Raw genomic sequence first — 22,906 nt, forward strand, 5'->3', positions numbered from 1 at the left:
GTTGGCCTCCTGGTTCTATCACATGGGAACCGAGTCCCATGGGTAAAACACTCAGCTCCTCTAAGCCTCAGTTTCCTTTATTACAAAATAAAAAGGATAACTGTCACTGCATCTTGGAATTTCTGAGAGGGGCTTGGCATGGTGTGTGGACGGCACATAGTAAACATTCAAAAGAAATCATAGGGAAGAGTTTCATAGAATTGACATTGGAATGTCACTCTGTCATAAGCCAAACTCCTAGACGTTAAAATACTGTCATCATAATGATTTAAAATTGCAGTAAATGGTTGCATCACCAGGGACTTTAATTATACCCCCAGTGCAGAGAAACATCCACTGAACTTCTGGCTAGAAGCCCTGGGTCTGGTCTCCACTGTGGCCTTTGGTACAATGAGATCCAATGTGTCATGCAGAGCAGAGGGATGCTGGCACCCCTGGGGCTGTCCTGGGGCTTTGTCCTCCCTTGCCCTCAGCTGTCTTCCTGGAAGGAAGTCATCCACGTCCATGACTTTAATCACCATACATGAATCACCCACAGGCCAGGCACGGTGGCTCACGCCTGTAATCCCAGCACTTTGGGAGGCTGAGGTGGGCAGATCACGAGGTCAGGACTTCGAGACCAGCCTGACCAACATGGTAAAACTCCGTCCCTACTAAAAATACAAAAATTAGCCGGGTGTGGTGGTGCACACCTGTAATCCCAGCTACTCAGGAGGCTGAGGCAGGTTAATCGCTTGAACCCAGGAGGCGGAGGTTACAGTGAGCTGAAATCACACCACTGCACTCCAGCCTGGGTGACAGAGAGACTCCATCTCAAAAATAAATAAATTAATTAATTAATTAATTAATTAATCACCCACAGACCTCTGGGCCTAATTGTCTCTGGTTCATGCAAAAACTTCCATGCTCCATAAATTCAATTGTTAATAATTATTTTATTCTGTCTTATTCCTTCCTCAGTGTAAGTTTTAAGCTATTCAGGCTTGTATTCTTTACTCTGGTTGCTAACTAGTTCAATTCTGGTGCTCAAATTAGGTCTTTCTAAAGGCAATGAAATAAATCTCTATAAAATGAGGGGAACTCTTTTCCTCTGCAGTTGCGAAAAAGCGGATGATAATCCACATGACAAAACTGACCTTGCAAATGTTTTTTCTAACAAAGGAGTCATTCCTGGATTTTAGAGATGGTTGCTATGCCACATGATGGTAACTTTTAACCTTAGAAAAGTGTAATTCTGACTGGTTATCTTAGTGAATTTTTTTTTCTGGAATAATATTTATATGAACATTTCTGTTTACTGGAAGTTATAAGTGCTTGTGAGTTTTCCTTGCCAAATCCAGAAATAATTATTACACTTTCCTCTTTACCTGCAACCTTGAAAGTAAACTAAAACTTTTGACTCTGTTAGATTTCTCATTTAAGCAAACAAACAAAAAAAAAAAAATGAAGTTAAAATTCCCAAGGTTCAAATCAGTATTTCCAATCACTTCATTTGTATCTTCCAGGCACCTTGAATTTAACGTATTTCAAACTAAATTCACGATGTTCCTCCAACACTACTTAATATCTGTGCTTTCTGTCTCAGTGAAGGTGACAATCTCCACCCAGCCTCCCAGACTAGAAATCCAACTCATTATTGCCTCCTCTGTCTCACCTCCTTGTACTATTCAGAGTTGTCAAGCCCTGTCAAGTTGGTCATAGCAGCAGCACCAGAATCTGCCACTCTCTCCTACACTCCACTTCCATAGTCCAGGTTTAGTTCCTATAATTCCCTTCCCCTCACTCTAGACCACTGCAAAAGCCTTCAAACATTTATAAGCCAGCTTCCATGTTGATGCCATTATGTCCCTAAAAAGCAATTTACATATTGTCACTCTGCTTAAAAACTTTCATGGTTCCCAGTTTGCATAGGTTCCCATATCATTTCTCACTTAGAACACCATGCTTCAGTCTCAAGGAGACACTTACCCTTCCCCAAAGACATTCTGTATTTTTTTTTTTTTTTTTTTTTTTTTTGAGACAGGGTCTCGCTCTGTATCACCCAGCCTGGAGTGAAGTGGTGCAATCACAGCTCACTGCAGCCTCAACCTCCTGGGCTCGAATGATGCTCCCACCTCAGTCTCCCCAGTAGCTGGGACCACAGGAGCGTGTCACCACACCCAGCTAATTTTTAAATTTTTTCTAAGGACAGGGGTCTCACTATGTTGCCCAAGCTGATCTTGAACTCCTGGCCTCAAGTGAACCTCCCACTTCGGCCTCCCAAAGTGCTGGAATTATAGGCATGAGCCACCACACACAGCCAGGATTTTTCTGAAAAACATCTGCAAGCATTTGCAGTTAATGGCTCACGTGCATTAATGCTCTTACCTCCAACTTCTCCTTTATTCACTATTCTTTTATTCACTATTCAGATCAAATGTCACTTCCTTGGTGAAGCATTGCCTGACTTCATCATGAGATGCCAATGTTTTCTGTTCTTCCAGTACTTCGCTAATACCTTAATTGAAACATTGCTTTGTATCATAACTGTCTATTTGCTTTTGCCTCCCAAAATACAGTGTGAATTCATTGAAGACAAGGAAGGTGCTTATTCAACTTTCCATCTCTAACGTGGTATTGTAATTGATCTATATAATCCCGTGACTCCTTTGTTAGAACAAACATTTGCAAAGTCAGTTTTGTCACACAGATTATCATTGGCTTTTTTGCAGCTGCAGAGGAAGAGAAAAGAGTTCGTCCTTATTTTGCAGAGATTTCTTTCACTGCCTTTAGAAAGACCTAATTTGAGCACCAGAATTTAACTAGCTTAAAATTTATACGGAGGAAGGAATAAGACAGAATACATAACAATAAATCAAACAGGAATGAAATTCAATTTAATGTATCTTTAGAATGAGAATGACTGTCTCACTGAGGACCAAATGAAATAATGTGTGTGAAATGCTTTGTCAGTTTTGAAGAGAGATACAATACAGTGACTAGACTTCCCTAACAAACTATCAGGTTGCATCCTAACTCTTCTCCAACTACAGCGTTTGCAGTTCACCATAACTACTCCTGATGGTCCCTCAGCAGAAACCAGCTGGTCACAGAGTATGGGAATGGAGGCTAGAACTTGCGAGCTGAGAAGACCCAAGTTGGAGTTCCAGCAATACCACATACTAAGTCTGTGATCTTGAAGAAGCTATATCAGCTTCGAATATCAGTTTCCTCCATCTCTGAAATGATGACATTAAACCTAGATGAACAAATTCTGCAATTCTGTAACTGCTCACTGAAAAGCTGAGGCTACTCTAGCAAACGCTTTCATATTTCAAGGACATCATCTTTTAAATTCCTGCCGAAATGGAACCAACTCAAGAACTTCAGTCAGTATGCCAGGTCCCTTGTGAAAAAAACTATTAGCACTTAGCAATGCAGTACAATTTGAGAGACACTGAAACAGCCTTTAGTCCTCAAATTTCTCCCTCCATGAGAAGTTACTTTTTAAGTTAAGATATTTATTTTGACTAACTTCCCCCTTTTAAAATGCAGATACCTTGTGAAAGGATAATATTTTTCTCCAGTCTCGGGCTGAGTGTCTTCCTCCTTACACCTAGGCTCTCAATTATATCATTTACAAACTCCAGAAAAAACTTGCTTCCACACTTTCCCACCCTTCTTAGAATCTCTTTTTTTGTTTTGTTTTTTTTTTGGGGGGGTGGGGGGAGGGGGTTGTTTTTCGTTTTTTGTTTTGTTTTGTTTTTGAGATGGAGTTTCACTCTTGTTGCCCAAGCTGGAGTGCAATGGCATGATTTTGGCTCACCCCAACCTCCACCTCCCGGGTTCAAACGATCCTCCTGCCTCAGCCTCCCAAGTAACTGGGATTACAGACATATGCCACCATGCCTGGCTAATTTTGTATTTTTGGTAGAGACAGGGTTTCTCCATGTTGGTCAGGCTGGTCTCGAACTCCCAACCTCAGGCAATCCACCAGCCTCCCGAAGTGCTGGGATTACAGGCGTGAGCCACCGCGCCCGGCCAAATCTCTTTATTTTTCTATCAGCTCCTTTATTCTGTGCTCACACTACATTCAAACATATCTCTAAGCTTAATGCCAACCTTCTTTGATACTTCTGCCTCTTCTGTAGTCTACTTTTTATTCTCTTGGTGTTACCATATTTAGAGATAGAATAGGAATCAACAAAGAGACAAGTGGTTGAAGAATTAAAATGAGGACCAGAATGGTACTGTATCCTGGTCAACCAAGGAAGAGGAGAATTTCAAGAAGGAAGGGTTATCAGCATTGTCAAATTAAAAAAGTAAAGAAGGTGAGGACGACTAAGCCTGCTAGCTTCAGAGACCAACTGGAGGCTGGCCAGTGTCCTCCTTATTACCAAATCTAAACATCTTTGCTGTCAATGGTGGAGGAGATTTGGAGTGGTTAATCAAATCTCAAAAAAAAAAAGAAATGGCCCCAGTTTTCAGAATGTAGACTACGAGAAGCAGGCTTCCTGTGAACCCTTTGAAAACTCTGGTTGACCCCTTGCCTCAACTGTCTGATGTGGGAAGATGGTGAAAGATCAACCAACCAACCAATACACCAGTTTTTTTAGATACAGTAACAAGAGCAACATCTTACACCTCTTCTTCTTTAGCTTATTTTATTAGAATGCAATATTATTCCTCCATTTATAATTTTTAAAACTTGAGGCTCAGATGGGGTTAAAGTACTTTTCAAGTCATACATCCCCCTAATATAGTGATCCTGAAAAGATTTCTGCTGAAAACACCTCCAAGCTTTTGTCTCTGTTTTATCCTTCTAATCCTGCACTCCTTAAAGGGGCAAACCACCAGCCTTTCCTCCAAGCTACCCCAAGGGTTTAGTAATCCACTGACCTTTGGTAGTTGAGGAAGAGCAGAAGACTCTGTGATGATATCTTGGATAGTTTCTCAAAGAAGAAAACTGATTTGATCTATGTAGTCCTGGTTCCTGCCCAGATCAGAGTTTATCATAATACCCCGAAGTTGATTGGTAATTGCTCCACCAAAAAGTCCCTGAATGTCAACCATACAGTTGGCTGGTCAGGGATGGCTGGATGGAAATAGATGGGCAGAAACTTTTGATAGGCCCAATGAATGATTAACAGCAGAAATAAAGCAGCACTGTTTACCTAAGCTCCTTCCTCTTTGCTAGTCCTCATTCTTCATAACATGTTGCAATCATTTATTTTCTCCTCTGCCAACCATTTCCCCTAAGTGGAAAGGTAATTGAAGCCAGAATTCTTTTTTCTTTTCATAAACACCCAAGGGTTATGCAAGTCACAGTCCAGCTAGCCTGGAAACCTTAGATACTGCGAGGTTCAGACAGGCTCCGCAAAAATGATCCACTTTCCATGACACTAGGTCCAGTAGGTTTTCCTGGAGTTTGAAAACTGATATTCTTGCCCAGAGCTTGTCTCTATCCCACCCCAAGGAATTACAAAAGGTGGGGAATTTATCAAACACGTATTGTGTTTCCACTATGTGCTGAGTTATCTAGAACATATTCAGAGTTCAGCAAATGTTAACTACTACTACATGTCAGGCACCAGAGGGTCTCCAGAAATTGATCTATCCAGTGTGCTCAGAAGAACACAATGAAGGACCAGCCGTGTTTCTTCTCACATAGATCTAAAAAGACCACAAGCACTGACATTGTCCAATTAAGCTACTAATCCTCAAGGTTAAGATTTGTGTGCTCAGAAGACTGCTATTAAAAGGCTATTCTTTCTGAGAACTTCACTTTTTCTGTAATAAATATAAAAGACCAAGAAGAGTTTCCGAAAAGGAGCTAAACTACAACAGGCTGAGTTAATCCAGGAAGTTTTTACAGAAGATGTGACATTTGAGTAAAAGGTAGAAATTATTAGATAAAAGTGGTAAGGATATTAGATGTAAAGAAACCACACACTAGGTCACCAAGGTGAGACACTGATTTGGCAAGAATGAACATAGAGGAGGATTCCAGATTGCACAGTCTTGAGCACTAAATTGGAAGAAATACCACCTTTAAAGCTGCTATTTCTTTAAAGTACCGTTTCCCAATGTATTGAAGTCCTTTCGTTTACTTTCCACAGTGACTCTTGCAGATTTTTCTCTCCAGATCACCAAATTGTCACATTCCCTCTCAGCAGATGCTCTTACCTCCTACTTTACTAAAAATCATTCTACCTTAGCTTTATCAGTGTCAAATTTTCCCTCCTATTCACTCCTCATTCAGAGGAGAGTTGTTTCTTCTCTTCCTGCCTCATTTTCAATGCATCTCTCATCCTGAAATGTCCCTTCAATTTTGCCAATACTGTAAATTCCACTTTTCTTCTTTAGTGTGATGCTGAACTTCTCAAAGTTATAGTTTATTCTACCTGCCTGTTCTTCCTTATTCATCACTCCACCTGTTGCTTTCCCATCTGGCTTCTACCCACTCTTCTACTGACATGTCTCTCTGAGGCATGCCCTTAGGTCCAAGTCCAAAATACCTTTAATTCATTTCTTATGATCTGTCTGCAGCCTTTGTCACTGCTGATCATTTCCTTTCTGAAACTCTTCTCCTTTGGCTTCCATGACACTAAATTTTCCTGATTCCTTTAACTTAACTGATTTCTCTTTCTTAGTTATTGTTACCTCCTCTTCCTCCTTCTCATTCCTAAAGATAGATATATCTCAGGCTCTTCTTTAAAAAAAAAAATTATCTTCGCAATTTTAATGATCTTGCTTTCTGTCACAGCTTTCACTATTACCAGTAAGAAGACTAGCCAGCACTACATTATTTCTGATTACTCTCCCAAACTCAAGACTTACTTTCTTGGGTCTATTTATTGCCCACTGGACATCTTACAAGCACTTTACCCTCAGCACATCCGAAGAGGAATTTCTCATTTCCTGCAAACAAGCTTCACTTTCTGACCCCAACTTTTTCTGACCTCTGGTTCTCAGGAATAAAATTTCAGATTCACTTTTGAACTCCTCCTCTCCCTCACCCTTCAATGTTTGATTAGTTGGCAAGTTGTTTTGATACGAGTTTTGCAATACCTCTCGTGTCTGCTGCTTCTTTTACATTTCTGCTGCCATCAAACCAGTTCGGGTTGATAGTGCCTCTGGTATGGACTATTGTAGGACTCCTTTCATTGGTTTCTCTTAGTTCTTTTCCCTCATCAACCAATAATACAACATCGTGAGAGAAATCTTTCTTTATGTTCTGTCCTTATTACTTCTTTGTTTGAAAGGCTTCCATGTCTCCATGGTCTGACTGCCAAAAAACAAGTGTATATTCTCTGCCTACCAAAAGCAAGTGTATATTCTCTGCCTACCAAAAGTAAGTGTATATTCTCCAGCATGTCATTCAAAACCCTCCATAAACTGACTTTGACTTATCTTTCCAGCCACCTTCTCTCACCAATTTCCATGCTTCATCTACGCCAGTCCAGGCTATGTGCAAGTTCCTAAGCATATCCCATTTTTTCTGCCTCTGTGCAGTGCCTTCTAAAATTATTATTAGAAATTCATTTTACAACGTTAAAAAGCTTTAAGAGAATAAACACATATAATTTTACATTCTAAGACAATTGTTTTTATCTGTGCATATTATTGTCTAGTCCTTTCCCAAAAGAATAAAGGTTTTACATAAATGCAATCATAAGCCCTTATTAAATATTCTATTTTTACTTAAGATTATATTTTTAAGATTTTCTACTTCCTCATATTTATCACCGTATAAGTCTGCATTACATTTGAAGTACCAAATTTATTCAAAATTTTCCTAAGAGTAGACATTTCAAATGCTTGTAAGGTCCTCCTAGATAGACAATATATATAAATAAGAAGTAGCTTCAATTTCAAATCATTTTGCTCCAGTTAGATTAAGCCTAGGAATGAATTTACTTGGTTAAAAGTCTTATTATTGGCCAGGCGTGGTGGTTTATGCTTGTAATCCCTGCACTTTGGGAGGCTGAGGGTGGCAGATCACCTGAGGTCAGGAGTTTGAGACCAGACTGACCAACGTAGAGAAACCCTGTCTCTACTAAAAATACAAAATTAGCCAGGCGTGGTGGTGCGTGCCTGTAATCCCAGCTACTCAGGAGGCTAAGGCAGGATAATTGCTTGAACCCAGGAGGTGAAGGTTGTGGTGAGCTGAGATGGCACCATTGCACTCTAGCCTGGGCAACAAGAGCGAATCTCTATCTCAAAAAAAAAAAAAAAAAAAAAAAAAAAAAAAAATCTTATTTTTGTCTCACTCCATTTCTCAAATATTCTTTCCATCAGGAATGAGCTTCTTAATCTTTGTCTCCAATTCTCACTCACTTTTGAAGGCCCAAATAACTGTGACTTCTTCCTTGACAATATTCTTGCCTCCTCCTCCCAGACAAAAGTGAACCTCCTCTCATCTGAGCTCTCAAAGCCCACTGTAGTCTGAAAAATGTTTAGTCCATTCTAACCACTCTAAAATAATGCTATGTGTGTACGTGTCTTGTGTCTACTAGTAGACTCCGGAGTACTCAAGAGTCCATCTTTTATTCCCCTTCATAACTCTACCTAGCGATTTTCCATTATTTCAAGCTGGCTTATATGTTTTGGTTGCATTTTATCCAGATATCATATGTGTTCTAGGTAGCAGTCAGAATGAGAGGTGGGAGAAGCTTGTCACACCAGCTCAGTATGACATCTTGATTGAAAGCCTTAGGATTCTTATTCCTTCTACCCTCTAAAAAAGGACAATTTAAGTAAAAAAAATGGTTTAAAATTTTTGTTTCTAAAACAGAGAAGAAATATATTCACTTGTGTTGCACCATCTCTAATCTACCATGCAGGACGAGGTTTCATTCAAGAGGCAGTAAGCGATTTTCCTGCAGAAGATTTGGAAACCTGTTTCCATAAGCCAGATGTGGGCAAGACTGGGAGGAGAGTTTGGGTCTTAGCTCTCCTTCTGTCCCAGTGGGTCATTTTTAAGGATGTAACTATTCTAAGCATCTTTTCCAAAACGGAAGGTTAATTTTTGCCTCATAAGTTGCAGTTAGTTTTGGTTTCCTAATTCATGGTCTCTTGTTAAAAGATGGGGTACCCTCTCGGCTGAGATCAGAGTTTCCCCATTCTCCTTACAGACTGGAAATTAAGCCCTCTATGCTCCAATAATATGTTGCTAATTCTGGCCTTAGACAACCACTACATTTGGCCTTTTCATATTCTGAGAACAACACACACACACACACACACACACACACACACACACACACGGTGCATTATACAACTGCAGTTGGCAATTTCAGCCCAATAAGAGGTACATCTGAAACCAATTTCAGAACCAAGAAGAAATTGTATTCATAGGTTTATTTCTATTACATCTGCTCAGCTGCAGTGTTACAACAATTTTGCCTTCAACTCAGCTTTCTTTAGCTCCAGAGAATATTTTAGCTCCTCCATTGTCATGCCACTTTCCTTTAATTGTTGCATAAAGTTCTCTATGGCTTCGCAGAGGTCCTTACGCTCCTGAAAGGCAAGCTGAAGAAAGAAAATATTTTACAAGTTACAACGTAAGGACTGAGACCCGGCTATATACTCTGAAGCCAGTGAGCAGCAGTTAGCTCTCTGAATGGGGGCTCAGAACCAGGCTAGCTTAAGTAAAGATTTGGGTTTTCAACATGATGAATCATTTATATCTTCTGGCTTAAATATACTTATTAATACTATCCCAATAATAAAGATGAACTAAAAGAAGAATCTCAATGTAAATGGATCTGTTCAGTGTTGTTTGTTTAGTATTGGAGCCTAGAAGGATTTTAGAGACTTTTCCAATTCTCATGCATTGTGCTTATGTGCCTTGCCCTGTAACAGGGATGCCCAACCCCAGGGCCACAGACCAGTACCAGTCCATGGTCTATTAGGAACTGGGTCACACAGCAGAAAGTGAGCAGTGGGCAGGCAAGCAAAACTTCAGCTGTATTTATAGCCACTCTCCCTTGCTCACATTGCTGCCTGAACTCCACCTCCTGTCAGGTCAGTGGTGGCATTAGATCCTCCTAAGAGCGTGAACCCTATTGTGAACTGCTCATGCGAGGGATCTAGGTTGACCCCTCTATGAGAATCTAATGCCTGATGATCTGTCACTGTCTCCCATCACTCCCAGATAAGAATCTAATGCCTGATAATCTGTCACTGTCTCCCACCACTCCTAACTAGATGAGACCCTCTAGTTGCAGGAAACAAGTTCAGGGCTCCCACTGATTCTACATTATGGTGAGTTGTATAATCATTTTATTATGCATTATAATGTAATAATAATAGAAATAAAGTACATAATAAATGTAATGCACCTGAATCATCCCCAAACCATCCCCACTCTCCCCACCCCCATCCGTGGAAAAGTCGTCTTCCATGATACCCATCCCTGGTGTCAAAAAGGTTGGGGACCACTGGTGTATAAGGAACATGAGACAACAACTTCTACCAACAGGGTCTCATGAGGTATTTGTGATGATGGTGGCGAATGGGAACTTCCAACTTCCATTTACAAAAATGTGAGCTAATAGTTTGTGAGCCCCTTCTCTAGCCAGGCCAAGGCCAACCCATTCAAAAACAAAATGTCCCACATTAAACAGATATATACGGAGCATATGCCAGGAGTGATGCCAGGTCCTGGAGATCCAGCTGTGAACAAGATAGACACAAGCCACCTACTTACAAGTGCTTTCTCACACTCCGGTTTGGGAGCTTCCTGGATCAATTTGCAGACTGGAAGTGTACTGCTCCACTCCCCATCAATGCACTGCTGCTCCTGCATGCCCACTAAGTAGTACCTGAACCGAAATTAGAACAAGGCTTAGCTTTTCCACTTTCTGAATTGGGTAATGGAGACTGGTTTTGTGTAGTTGTTTTTCAGTATTTCATGCTGTGATGGAATCCACCTCCCCGCCCTTGAGCCTCAATGCATGCTTATCTTACTATTTCAAAGCAGTTCAAAGTAAAACCATTCTCCTGGAGGTGGGGAGGACCTAAGTGAAGAGTCAACCCATAAAACATAGAGAAGTGAGAGATTCTGAATGAGGTGTTTACACACACAGGTTTTGGGTGGGGAGAGTGATAGAAGCACTTTATCATCCAAAAACCTAAAAAGGCATCTGGCATCTAAGCTCTAGAAAGGAGTAGAAAGTGAGAGACAGCCTGCAAATAAATCTCAGCGAAGGGGCTAAAAAGGAGCAATAACTTTTAATCGGAAAAACATGAGAGTTGCCTGCAAAGTGCATTGAAGGTATATAATGAGATTGAAAGGTCAGTGAGGCCACATGACTCTGAGTTAATTAGGGGGCTTTAAGGGTCTATACACTAAGTCTTTATATTTTTGCACTTCCATATTTGTTTTTTAGCATTTATATTCTCTGAATTTTTTTTTTTTTTTTTTTTTTTTTTTTAAGAAAAACGTACATTTTAGGCCAGGCATGGTGATTCGTGTTTGTAATTCCAGCACTTTGGGAAACCAAGGTGGGAGGATCACTTGAGCTCAGGAGTTCAAGACCAGCCTGGGCAACATAGGGAAACCCCATCTCTACAAAATCCTTAAAAAATTAGCCAAGCATGGTGGTCCATGCCTGTAGTCCCAGCTATTAGAGAAGCTGAGGTGGGAGGATCACGTGAGCCTAGGAGGCAGAGGTTGCAGTGAGCTATGAGTACACCACTGCACTCCAGCCTGGGTGACAGAGGGAGACACTGTCTCAAAAACAACAACAACTGGAAAAAAAAAAAACCCATACATTTAATTTATTTATTTATTTAGTTTTAAAACAGAGTATCACTTCTCCACCAGGTTGAAGTACAGTGGCACCATCTAGGCTCACGGCAACCTCCACCTCCTGGGTTCAAGCAATTCTCATGCCTCAGCCTCCTGAGTAGCTGGGATTACAGGAACGCACCACCATGCCCAGCTAGTTTTTGTATTTTTAGTAGAGACGAGGGTTTTGCCCTGTTGGCCAGGGCTGATCTTGATCTCCTGACCTCAAGCAATCCACCCACCTTGGCATCTCAAAGTGCTGAGATTACAGGTGTCAGCCACCACGCCCAGCCAAACCCATACATTTTAAATAATTTATCTTGTCTTGGTAGAGGGAAGAGATACTTGCACTAGGGTAAGTAGGATACTTTAGTAGGATCAGTCCGTCTTCTAGGGATTGAGGAGAGCTAGCAGAGGGCCAAAGCAGCTCTCAAAATCAGAATGAGCTCAGAATCCTGCAGTAGTAGGAAATCAGATGACCAGGTGGACACAGGCTGGGTTATTCCCAAAAACAATGCTGCCAAGCGGCAAGATCTGGCACTTGACAAGCTGTGTTCACTTACCTGTCTTTACAGTAATAACTAATGGTGGATCCTAAGGTGAAATTATCTCCTTTAACATAGCCGTGAGCTGGATTCCCAGGAGGGTCACAGTCCCCTGACAGAAAGGAGTATAGAAGTGACAGCTGTGAGGGCCAGGCATGCTCAATGAACAGCACCCCTAATTGCAGCTGTTTATGCCAGCACCTGACGTCCTCAGAGCAACACCTGTGGGATCTTGAAACATGTTCTTCATTCATTTCCTTCTCTTCTAAATCATATTTGTCCATGGGAAAGAGCTTTCCCCCAGCTTATCTTCTAAGTTAGTAGGGATTTGGGAGTATTATCTGACTAGCAGGAGCTCAGGGAAAGAAATTTTAAGTTATAGAGAAGCTAATCATTAACACACAAGAAAATAAAAATTGGGCCATAGGTGAAGGCTGAAGAAATAACTCCATGAGAGAGGAGATGAAGTGTGTGAGCTCAAATGGAAGCTGACATCCCCTGGATAAGAGTTGTGAAGCAACTCTGGTATTAGTCCATCTCACATTGTGATAAAGAAATACCTGAGACTGGGTAATTTATAAAGAAAAGAGGTTTAACTGGCTCATGTTTCTGCAGGAAGCATGGTGCTGGTATCTGCTCAGCTTCTGGGGAGGCCTCGGGAAACTTACAATCATAGCAGAAGGCAAAAGGGGAGCAAGGCATCTCACATAACTGGAGCAGGAACAAGAGAGAGAGGGAGGAGGTGCTACACACTTTTAAACAACCAGATCTCATGAGAACTCACTTGCTGTCACGAGGACAGTACCTAGGGAGATGGTGCTAGACCATTCATGAGAAATCCACCTGCATGATCCAGTCACTTTCCACCAAGCCCCACCTCCAACACTGGAGATTACAATTCAATATGAGATTTGAGCAGGAACACACATCCAAACTATATCAAGGAGAGTATCAGAAAAAGGGGAGAAGGTGGGAGCAGGGGCTCACACCTGTAATCCCAGCACTTTGGGAGGCCGAAGTGGGTGGATTATCTCAGGTCAGGAGTTTGAGACCAGCCTGCCCAACATGGTGAAACCTAGTCTCTACTAAAAATACAAAAATTAGCCCAGCATGGGTGAGTGCCTGTAATCCCAGCTACTTGGGAGGCTGAGGCAAGAGAATCGCTTGAACCTGGGAGGTGGAAGTTGCAGTGAGCCAAGATCGTGCCACTGTACTCCAGCCTGGGCAACAGAGCAAGACTCTGTCTCAAAAGAAAAAGACATAGGGAAGAACATGGCTGGAAGGGAAGAGAACGAGTCTGTGGAACTGTGGGAAAAAAGCAGGATGATGTATTAGAAGTTGTGAATCTTGATACTGACTCTTCCACTAGCTATGTAGCACTAAAGCCATTTTGCACCTCTTGGCTTCCTTCCTAATATTACAGATAAACAGGTTAAATAATGTCATCTCTAAGGTCCCAGTCAGCTCTGAGACCACAGGACACTAAACATGTCAATCAAAAATAGTGGCTAACAATGATTATGTAGGTGTATATTTACTGAAAAATAAAAGTCTTCTAAACAAATCGTTGAATAAAAACAGCAGATCATGAAAGAGCATATATAATATTATTTTTGTAAATCATGGTTACACAAACATAAGCACAGAAAAAAAGTATGTAAAGTTATATGCCAGAATACTTAATGCCCTTATCCTCAGATGGTAGGCTTGCAGGTAATTGGTCTCATCTTTTATTTTCTATATTTTTCTACAACAAAGGTGTATTAATATTACTTATGCAGTTAATACACTGTAATTTTTTTAAAGCTCAGCGACTGAGCTCAAAGGCTGAATAGAGGAAAGCAAGAAGAATTTCCAGGAGTTGTTCGGGGGATTCCAGTCCACCAGAGTTCTGGTAACTTTTATGAGTACAATTTTGAATGAAAGGAAACGATGTGGTAAACAGAAAGAATAAACAGAAAGAATCTGGTTTACTCAGAAACCTAGGGAGCTCATCCTAGATTTAGATAATGAAGTGACATAAAAAGACAGGGATTCTGTGGTTAAGAGCTAGAATAGAAACTACTGAATTAAAATAGAGTAAAACAGAAAATATTTGGAAGAAATAAGAAAATACTTGAAACTTGGGTCAAGCTAATGACATAAAATGATACTATATGCATGTAATTTAACTGTATATATAATAGTATGTGTATGCATGTTTTAAGTAACCCCAAATTCCCTCATGTAAGAGCATATATAGTTTGTGCTCTTAAACTGTCTGTCTTTATTATTTCTTTCTTTCTTTCTTTTTTTTTTTTTTTTTTAGAGACAGGCCTCACTATGTTGCCTAGGCTGGCCTCAAATTTCCGGACTCAAGCTATCCTCCTGCCTTAGCTTCCCAAGTAGCTGAGACTAGCTGGGACTGCAGGTGTGCACTACCATGCCTGGCTTTTATTATTTTAGTAGCTACTGCCAAAATACATCCCAACAGTGATAGCACTTTACACTGTTACTGACATAAATGCTTATTTCCTCAGATCATGAATGATATTAAATTAAATCCATCTTTTCATTTTTTGCTAATCTGCTCAATAAAAGATGTATATCTAATTTTAATTTCCAGTTCTGTAATCATTTGTAATGTTCAATATCCGTTCATATAATCAGGAAATAGAAGTGCTGTTTAGGGCCATTCTTTTGGAATTTCTGCCCTTACCTAACTTTGCTTATTTTCTATTGGGTTGTTTATTCCTTACTGATCTCTAGGGAATCTTTGTTTATTAAAAATATTAACTCTTTAACCATCAAATATGTTGCAAATACTTTATTCAAGTCTGTTATCTTTTGACTTTTATGATGTCTTTTAGTATGTAGAAGTTTTTCTTTTAAAAATTTAACTAAATCTGCCCATTTTCTTCCTTTATGACTTCTGAGTTTTATGAAACTGCTTAGGAAAGCTTTCCCCATCCCAGTGCAATAAATATATTATCTCATGTTTTCTTTTAATGATTTAATAATTTTGCTTTTTATAGTTATATATTTAAAATACATTTGGAATGTATTATGAATATGGTGTGAACTAGAGCCCTAACTTTGTCTTCTTCCAAATAGATAATTATTCCACTACCATTGAATAGACTTTTCCTCCTGACTTAATCTGTTCTACTTATCTGTACCCATACTTTGCTATGTTAATGACATATAATTTGTAGTACCTACAGTTTGCCATTTTAATGCTATTGTGCTCATAGTAACTTTGTAGTACATTTTACTATCTAATACGGCAAGTATTCCTTTCCCTTTGATCCAGTCAAATATATACATCATTCATCATTTTTTCAAAAATATTTATAATGTTAGATATCTACCTTACCAGAGGAGATTCTTTAATTAATGTTTTTTTTTTTCATATTTTTGAATTTAAAATTCTGGTAGGCATTGCATTATAATTACTAAGTCTGCCCATCCAGGATCACGCATGTCTTTTCTTTCATTCAGGTCTTGTTTTTTATCTTCCAGTAAATTTTCATATAGATTTTATGAATAGAATTATTTTTACATTTCAAATTCGACTAATAATTATTAATAGAAAATAAAAATATTGATTTTTTTCAATATTTATTTTGTATCCAAGTATGTATTAAATATTTTAGTAGAATTTCTTGGATATTTGAAGTATATTCTGCAAATAATGGCATCCCGTGATCCAGCAATCATTTTAGGAATCTATCCTGTAGAAATAACATAGTAGCTGGGCATGGTGGCTCACACCTGTAATCCCAGCACTTTGGGAGGCCGAGGCGGGTGGATCACAAGATTAGGAGTTCGAGACCAGTCTGGCCAAGATGGTGAAACCCCGTCTCTACTAAAAATACAAAAATTAGCCAGGCATGGTGGCAGACACCTGTAACCCAGCTACTCGGGAGGCTGAGGCAGAAAAATCACTAGAACGTGAGCAGTAGAGGTTACAGTGAGCCAAGATCACACCACTGCACTGTGGCCTGGGCAATAGAGCAAGACTCCATCTCAAAAAAAAAAAAAAAAAGAAAAAGAAAGAAGTAACAACGTAGATGTAAGAATATGTGAGTGTATAAAATACTCATTTCAGCATTGTTCCTAACAGGAAAAATGTTAAAATAATATGAGAGCCATATAATAAATTATGACATACACATATGCAGTTATTAAATAGTGGGCAATAGAGCTATATGGACTGGTCTGGGAAAATGGCCATGTACATAGTTACATGAGGAAAAGCAATTTAAAAATATGTATAGTAAGTCCCATTTCTATAGGTATATTCATATATATACATACAAAATGGCACTTAATGCTTATTTAATTTAAATATTTCATTTGTGTGTGTTTGTTTTAAATGTCTGTGTAAACATAAGAAAAAGTCATGAAATAAACATACCTAACTTACTAACTCTGAAAGATATAAATTGTAGTGATAGAAAGAGGGTCTTTAGCCTCTTGTAGATAATTTTGCAATAGATGAGTTATGATCTTTTCCCCCTGTTTTGTGTTTACTTTTCAAACAAAGACCTTAAATCACTGTCTTGAAATTGAAAAATAAAATAGTCAATGCTCCAAACTACCCTGCATTAGACCTAGTAGGACAGGACCCCTATTTGAGAAGGAAAAAAGTATGCTTTGGATGCTGTTCACTGCAATGGAATGTATTCTCTTGAAGTGAGATTTGGTTCTGTGAGCTCCACTCGTTTCATGGCTGTCTGCTAGATCTTAAGCCCGTCCCTGATACAAAAAAAGAGAAAAGCATCCCAGGGATGTGGCAACTGTCTAAGTTTACACTACTAATCAGTATTTTGGGGATTCTTGATGGCTTCTCTTGTACTTACTACTTTTGCAGATGGGAAAGGGAGGTGCCCAGGTGTGGTCCTCTAGACACTGGCTCCAATTGCTGCCCTTGAGGATGTAGTGGTCATTGCACTTAAATGTGATTTTGTCACTTACGTTCGCAGGCCCTGAAGTACTGAACTCGCCATTCACCAGCACAGGATCAGGACAGTGGCCCACTGAAGAAGAAAATAAGCAATAATCTGAAAGGGCAAGGCTGAAGGCCAACACAGCAAAGGCCAGACCTCCTCAGTCTTCAGTGAGAAAACAGCAAATTAGAGCTAATACTGCACATTTTTTTTTTAAATTTATTTATTATTATTACACTTCAAGTTGTAGGGTACATGTGCACAACGTGCAGGTTTGCTACATATGTATACTTGTGCCATGTTGGTGTGCTGCACCCATCAACTCGTCATTTACATCAGGTATAACTCCCAGTGCAATCCCTCCCCCCTCCCCCCCTCCCCCCTCCCCATGATAGGCCCCGGTGTGTGATGTTCCCCTTCCCGAGTCCAAGTGATCTCATTGTTCAGTTCCCGCCTATGAGTGAGAACATGCGGTGTTTGGTTTTCTGTTCTTGTGATAGTTTGCTAAGAATGATGGTTTCCAGCTGCATCCATGTCCCTACAAAGGACACAAACTCATCCTTTTTTATGGCTGCATAGTATTCCATGGTGTATATGTGCCACATTTTCTTAATCCAATCTGTCACTGATGGACATTTGGGTTGATTCCAAGTCTTTGCTATTGTGAATAGTGCTGCAATAAACATACGTGTGCATGTGTCTTTATAGCAGCATAATTTATAATCCTTTGGGTATATACCTAGTAATGGGATGGCTGGGTCATATGGTACATCTAGTTCTAGATCCTTGAGGAATCGCCATACTGTTTTCCATAATGGTTGAACTAGTTTACAATCCCACCAACAGTGTAAAAGTGTTCCTATTTCTCCACATCCTCTCCAGCACCTGTTGTTTCCTGACTTTTGAATGATCGCCATTCTAACTGGTGTGAGATGGTATCTCATTGTGGTTTTGATTTGCATTTCTCTGATGGCCAGTGATGATGAGCATTTTTTCATGTGTCTGTTGGCTGTATGAATGTCTTCTTTTGAGAAATACTGCACGTTTTTAATTGGGTGAAGTACCTGGTACTGCCATATCAATGCAGAATGAAAAAAAAGAGGAGATCGACCTAAGTACTTTAAAAAAAGAGCTTTGTCATGCACAAGAACAACATGAATTGGCAGCTGAAAGTAATTAATTGCATAACTGAAAGTTACCAATAGTACGTTTATTGTACTGTTATATTAAGCATGGCTCAAAATTCATGAGCCTGTGTTTGAGGCAAGTATTTTCTTCCCTTTCATCCAGCCAAATATATACTTACTTAGCATTTTTTATTTTGTTGTGCTTTTTCCCATGGCATGGAAAAAGACAGGAGAGAATGCACAGGGATATGAGTTTGGTTGTGTGAATGAAGGATCATAACATCGGTGTGCTCTACTCTAGGTATACAAGAGAACTAATGCAACTATTCTTTTAAAAACTAGTAGTAACAAATAGAATATGGATTAATTATTCCCCATCTCCACAGACGATATCAGAAATGGGTTTTGTGACCTTGAGCAAATCAGTCGGATCTCAATTATCACATTGGTAAACTGAGAATACAAACTATTCCCAGTTCAAAAGTTATATGATAGGTGAAATAAAATGACATGATGTACTTCCTTCAAAATAATAAAGTGAGGATATACATGAAACAAGATTAGTCTTGTGTGGATAATTGATGAAATTATGTGATGAATCTCTATGAGTGAATTTGACTCTTCTGTCTTTTGTATACATTTTAAATTTTCCATAACATAAACATTTTTAAAGCAATATAAAGTTAAACAAATTACAGCAAAAAAAAAAATAGTTCTAATATCTGGAAGAAATTATTTCTTTCCCATAGAGGGAATTGATTCTATTAATTCAACTAGATTAATACTGATCAAGATCTGATCATGGAGCTTCCAAGAGAAGCTCCTCCACTAGAGTGCTTTAAAAGAGGTCTCCGCCGGGCGCGGTGGCTCAAGCCTGTAATCCCAGCACTTTGGGAGGCCGAGACGGGCGGATCACGAGGTCAGGAGATCGAGACCATCCTGGCTAACTCGGTGAAACCCCGTCTCTACCAAAAAATACAAAAAACTAGCCGGGCGAGGTGGCGGGCGCCTGTAGTCCCAGCTACTCGGGAGGCTGAGGCAGGAGAATGGCGTAAACCCGGGAGGCGGAGCTTGCAGTGAGCTGAGATCCGGCCACTGCACTCCAGCCTGGGCGACAAAGCAAGACTCCGTCTCAAAAAAAAAATAAAAAATAAAATAAAAGAGGTCTCCTAGAAATTGAGAATTTTTGTTTTCTTATAAAGTTTTACCATGGCCTATAGGAAGTAGGATGTGAAGGAGTAAAACAGGATATCAATATGGGCAAAGATACAGAAAGATCTAACTTACAGTGGCACTCAGTAGTGGTGTTATCCCACTCCTCAGAGGCATTGCAAAAAAGGGTCTTCTTTCCTACCAGGTGGTAGCCCTTGATACAAACATAAGTCCCCAGAATCTGTCCTTCCACCTCCTTTGCGATAAATATGCTATTATTCACTGGAGGAAGTTCTGGACAGTGCTCTGCTGGAAGGAAGAAGAAAACAGATCCACTTGGCATATCATGTGCCCTCAGGGAGCCCTTATTAGATTTCCCCATCCTCGTGTCTTTTTGCTGGATTATTGATCCTGATTCCTGTACTCTTCCATGTCCACGTACATCCATGTCCTTCCCTTCCAACGGATTTCCAAAGGTTTCTTTTTTTGTTTTTGTTTTGTTTTGTTTTGTTTTGTTTTTTGAGACGGAGTCTCACTCTGTCACCCAGGCTGGAGTGCAGTGGCACGATCTCAGCTCACTGCAAACTCTGCCTCCTGGGTTCACACCCATTCTCCTGCCTCAGCCTCCCGAATAGCTGGGACTACAGGGGCCCAGCACCACGACTGGCTGATTTTTTTGTATTTTTAGCAGAGACGGAGTTTCACGGTGTTAGCCAGGATGGTCTCAATCTCCTGACCTCGTGATCCGCCCACCTCGGCCTCCCAAAGTGCTGGGATTACAGGCGTGAGCCACTGCACCCGGCCAGATTCCCAAAGTTTTATTTCCAAAAGTATAACAGGAATCTTCCTCAAATTTCAGCCACAAGTTATCCACTTCTAAACAAATAGTCCCCTACCCAAATAGCGGTCCTGGAGTTTATAACAAGTATGACCTCCCAGGATTTTGAAATTGGTACTCTTTTTGCTCCCAGAACAGAAAGGGAAAGTAAACAGTAACCACCCACTTCAGAGATCAGGGTCATCATTAAATGTATAGTAAGCTCCTACTGAGTGCAGAGCATTAGGCCAATTTGAGACTTTTTCAATAGAAGAATAAATATTAGAAATGTAAACTTCCTTAAAGCTCTACACAGAGTTCCTCAGAACCCCGCAAACTGACACCAAATGTCTGGTAAGCTGAGTTGAAGGAAAGCATACGTACCATCTGAAGCAGAAATCCACCATGCAACCATAAGACAGCACACACACCAAAAAAACATCTGGTGATCAAAGTCCTCACCCCAGGCTGGAATTTACCCAGCCCAGACACCTGGTTTGAAAAACAAAATAGATCTTCTAACACTGCTTAATATCAGCCCAACCACCTCCTTTCTAGAGAAGAGGTTATATTGATTTCCCCTCCCTGAAGAAAATGAAAAGAAAAAATCTTACGACAGGAAATCAGAACAGTTGTAAGGAAGCTGGCATAGAGAGGAACTGCAAAAATACAAAGGGATGACAAAAGAGCTGCCGGGTTTAAAACTCAGTTTCAGAAATTTCCTGGTTTCTGGGAATGCAAATCCATTTGACCAGTCTTTTCGAACTACAGGCTTATCCTTCCCCAACAAACGTGGGCCAAATGGTCTTGCCATGACCTTGACTTCTGTCAATATTTGCCAATGTTTACAGTCCACCTTTGGTAACTCTGACCAGCACTGGGGAAAGAGAACAGGCTGTCAATCCCTGGTTCTTGCCCAGGTAGGACCCAATTTTGAATGCTACCTCATCCTCCTTTCCTGAATACCAGATATCCTAAGGCTGTAAGCGGCACTGAAGACAGAAAGCTCAAGGAAATAAACTAACCTTACCTGTCTGTCCCTCCAGAGCTATGGCTTCCCAGCAAGGAGCTGGTCTTAACTGACTCCAAACCTGAGTGCTCCAAAGTCCTGCAGTGACCCATTGTCCTCGCTTGCCAGGCCCGTACCCAGGCTTCCTACTTGGTGGCCCTTCCAGGGACAGGATTTGGCCTGAGTCCAGAGTTAACCAAATGAGTAAAGAGAGAGGTGAGGGGAATGCTTTGGTCTCAGGAATTAAGGCATGTAAAATTGTTTTGAGGGCTCCCATATCATCTTGCTTATGACTACTAGAACACTTCGTTGGTTCTCTGTGCTCCAATTATGAAATTGGGGTAAAATTCCTACAAAATTTCAGGTTTTAATAGAAAATAAAGCATTAAGGACACAGTAAGGTTGCAAATGTTCTTCTCTTCCCCACCCATTATTACTATTTGTAATGATTAATCTATGTCTTTCTCCTGAAAGGAATCAGCATATGCCACCCCCAAATATTTGGCATAAAGATTCGTTTAAGCTGAAGATATTTGAGATTCAGTGATATGGAAAGGAACAGAGCTTTTTGGGGCTTTCCTTATCTGACTAAAGGCAGCAACCTTGGAGATAAGGTTGCCATCAATTCCTTTTCAGGACAGATCTATCCTGGAAGGGAGAGCACGAGTGAAACATATTTCAAATTCCTTCTCCAGGGAAATTTCATGGCCTTGAAGGAGACAGAAAGAACACTCGTACTTATATACACAAACATTATTATAAAACTTTCAAATTTCCTACTTTTCCCCTGAAAACCCACTTACCTTTCCAAAAAATAATCTGTTTTCTTTTTTGTTTGAAATGGTGTCTTGGCATGATCTCGGCTCACTGCAACCTCCGCCTCCCGGGTTCAGGCGATTCTTGTGCCTCAGTCTCCCAAGTAGCTGAAATGCAGGCATGCACTACCATGTCTGGCTAATTTTTGCATTTTTAGTAGGGATGGGGTTTCACCATGTTGGCCAAACTGGTCTCAAATTCCTGACCTCAAATGATCCACCCGCCTTGGCCTCCCAAAGTGCTGGGATTATAGGCATGAGCCACCGCACCTGGCCAGTAATCTGTTTTCTTGTAAGTGCCTTTCTTCTCCCCACCTTCATCTATTAAGATGATGTATAAATCCCAATTCTAAACAACTTTTTGAATTACTCATCACTGAGTTTTCCCACATATTCTCATGTTACATGTATAAACAGAATTTTCTCTCCTGTTAATCTGTCTTAGTCTAATTTGCAGGTCCCAGTCACTGAATATAATATGGTAGAGGAAAGGTGTTTTTTTTTTTCCTCCCCTTTATTCCCACAGGAAACTGCTAATTCCAGGACAGGGTTTGTGTCTGATTTGTATTTGTATTCCCTTCCACAGTGGTTCGTATTGCAAAGCAGTTGTCTGTTAAATGAATGAAAGTAATGCAGAAATAAATGAAAAAAACACAGTCATCCAGAAAGTCTATCACAGCCCTCAAAATCCATGTGATCACTTGCCATTTATCGCATGCTGCCTTATGATTTTT

At 40.2% G+C, this 22,906-nt stretch overlaps 1 protein-coding gene across 1 annotated transcript; it reads right to left on the bottom strand.

Moving 5' to 3' along the window:
- Positions 1 to 9,308: 9,308 nt before the first annotated feature.
- Positions 9,309 to 21,186, bottom strand: C4BPB (complement component 4 binding protein beta). Its single transcript, XM_037985614.2, has 7 exons — positions 20,963 to 21,186; positions 20,733 to 20,840; positions 19,667 to 19,840; positions 17,166 to 17,342; positions 12,340 to 12,433; positions 10,694 to 10,808; positions 9,309 to 9,513 (listed from the first exon to the last, which is right to left on the bottom strand). The coding sequence occupies exons 2-7, from the start codon at positions 20,788 to 20,790 to the stop codon at positions 9,373 to 9,375; spliced, it is 759 nt and encodes a 252-aa protein (XP_037841542.2). The 5' UTR covers positions 20,791 to 20,840; positions 20,963 to 21,186; the 3' UTR covers positions 9,309 to 9,372.
- Between the last annotated feature and the right edge of the window lie 1,720 nt (positions 21,187 to 22,906).

This window comes from Chlorocebus sabaeus, chromosome 25 (genome assembly GCF_047675955.1).
Source record: "Chlorocebus sabaeus isolate Y175 chromosome 25, mChlSab1.0.hap1, whole genome shotgun sequence".
In the NCBI taxonomy this organism is placed as follows: domain Eukaryota; kingdom Metazoa; phylum Chordata; class Mammalia; order Primates; family Cercopithecidae; genus Chlorocebus; species Chlorocebus sabaeus.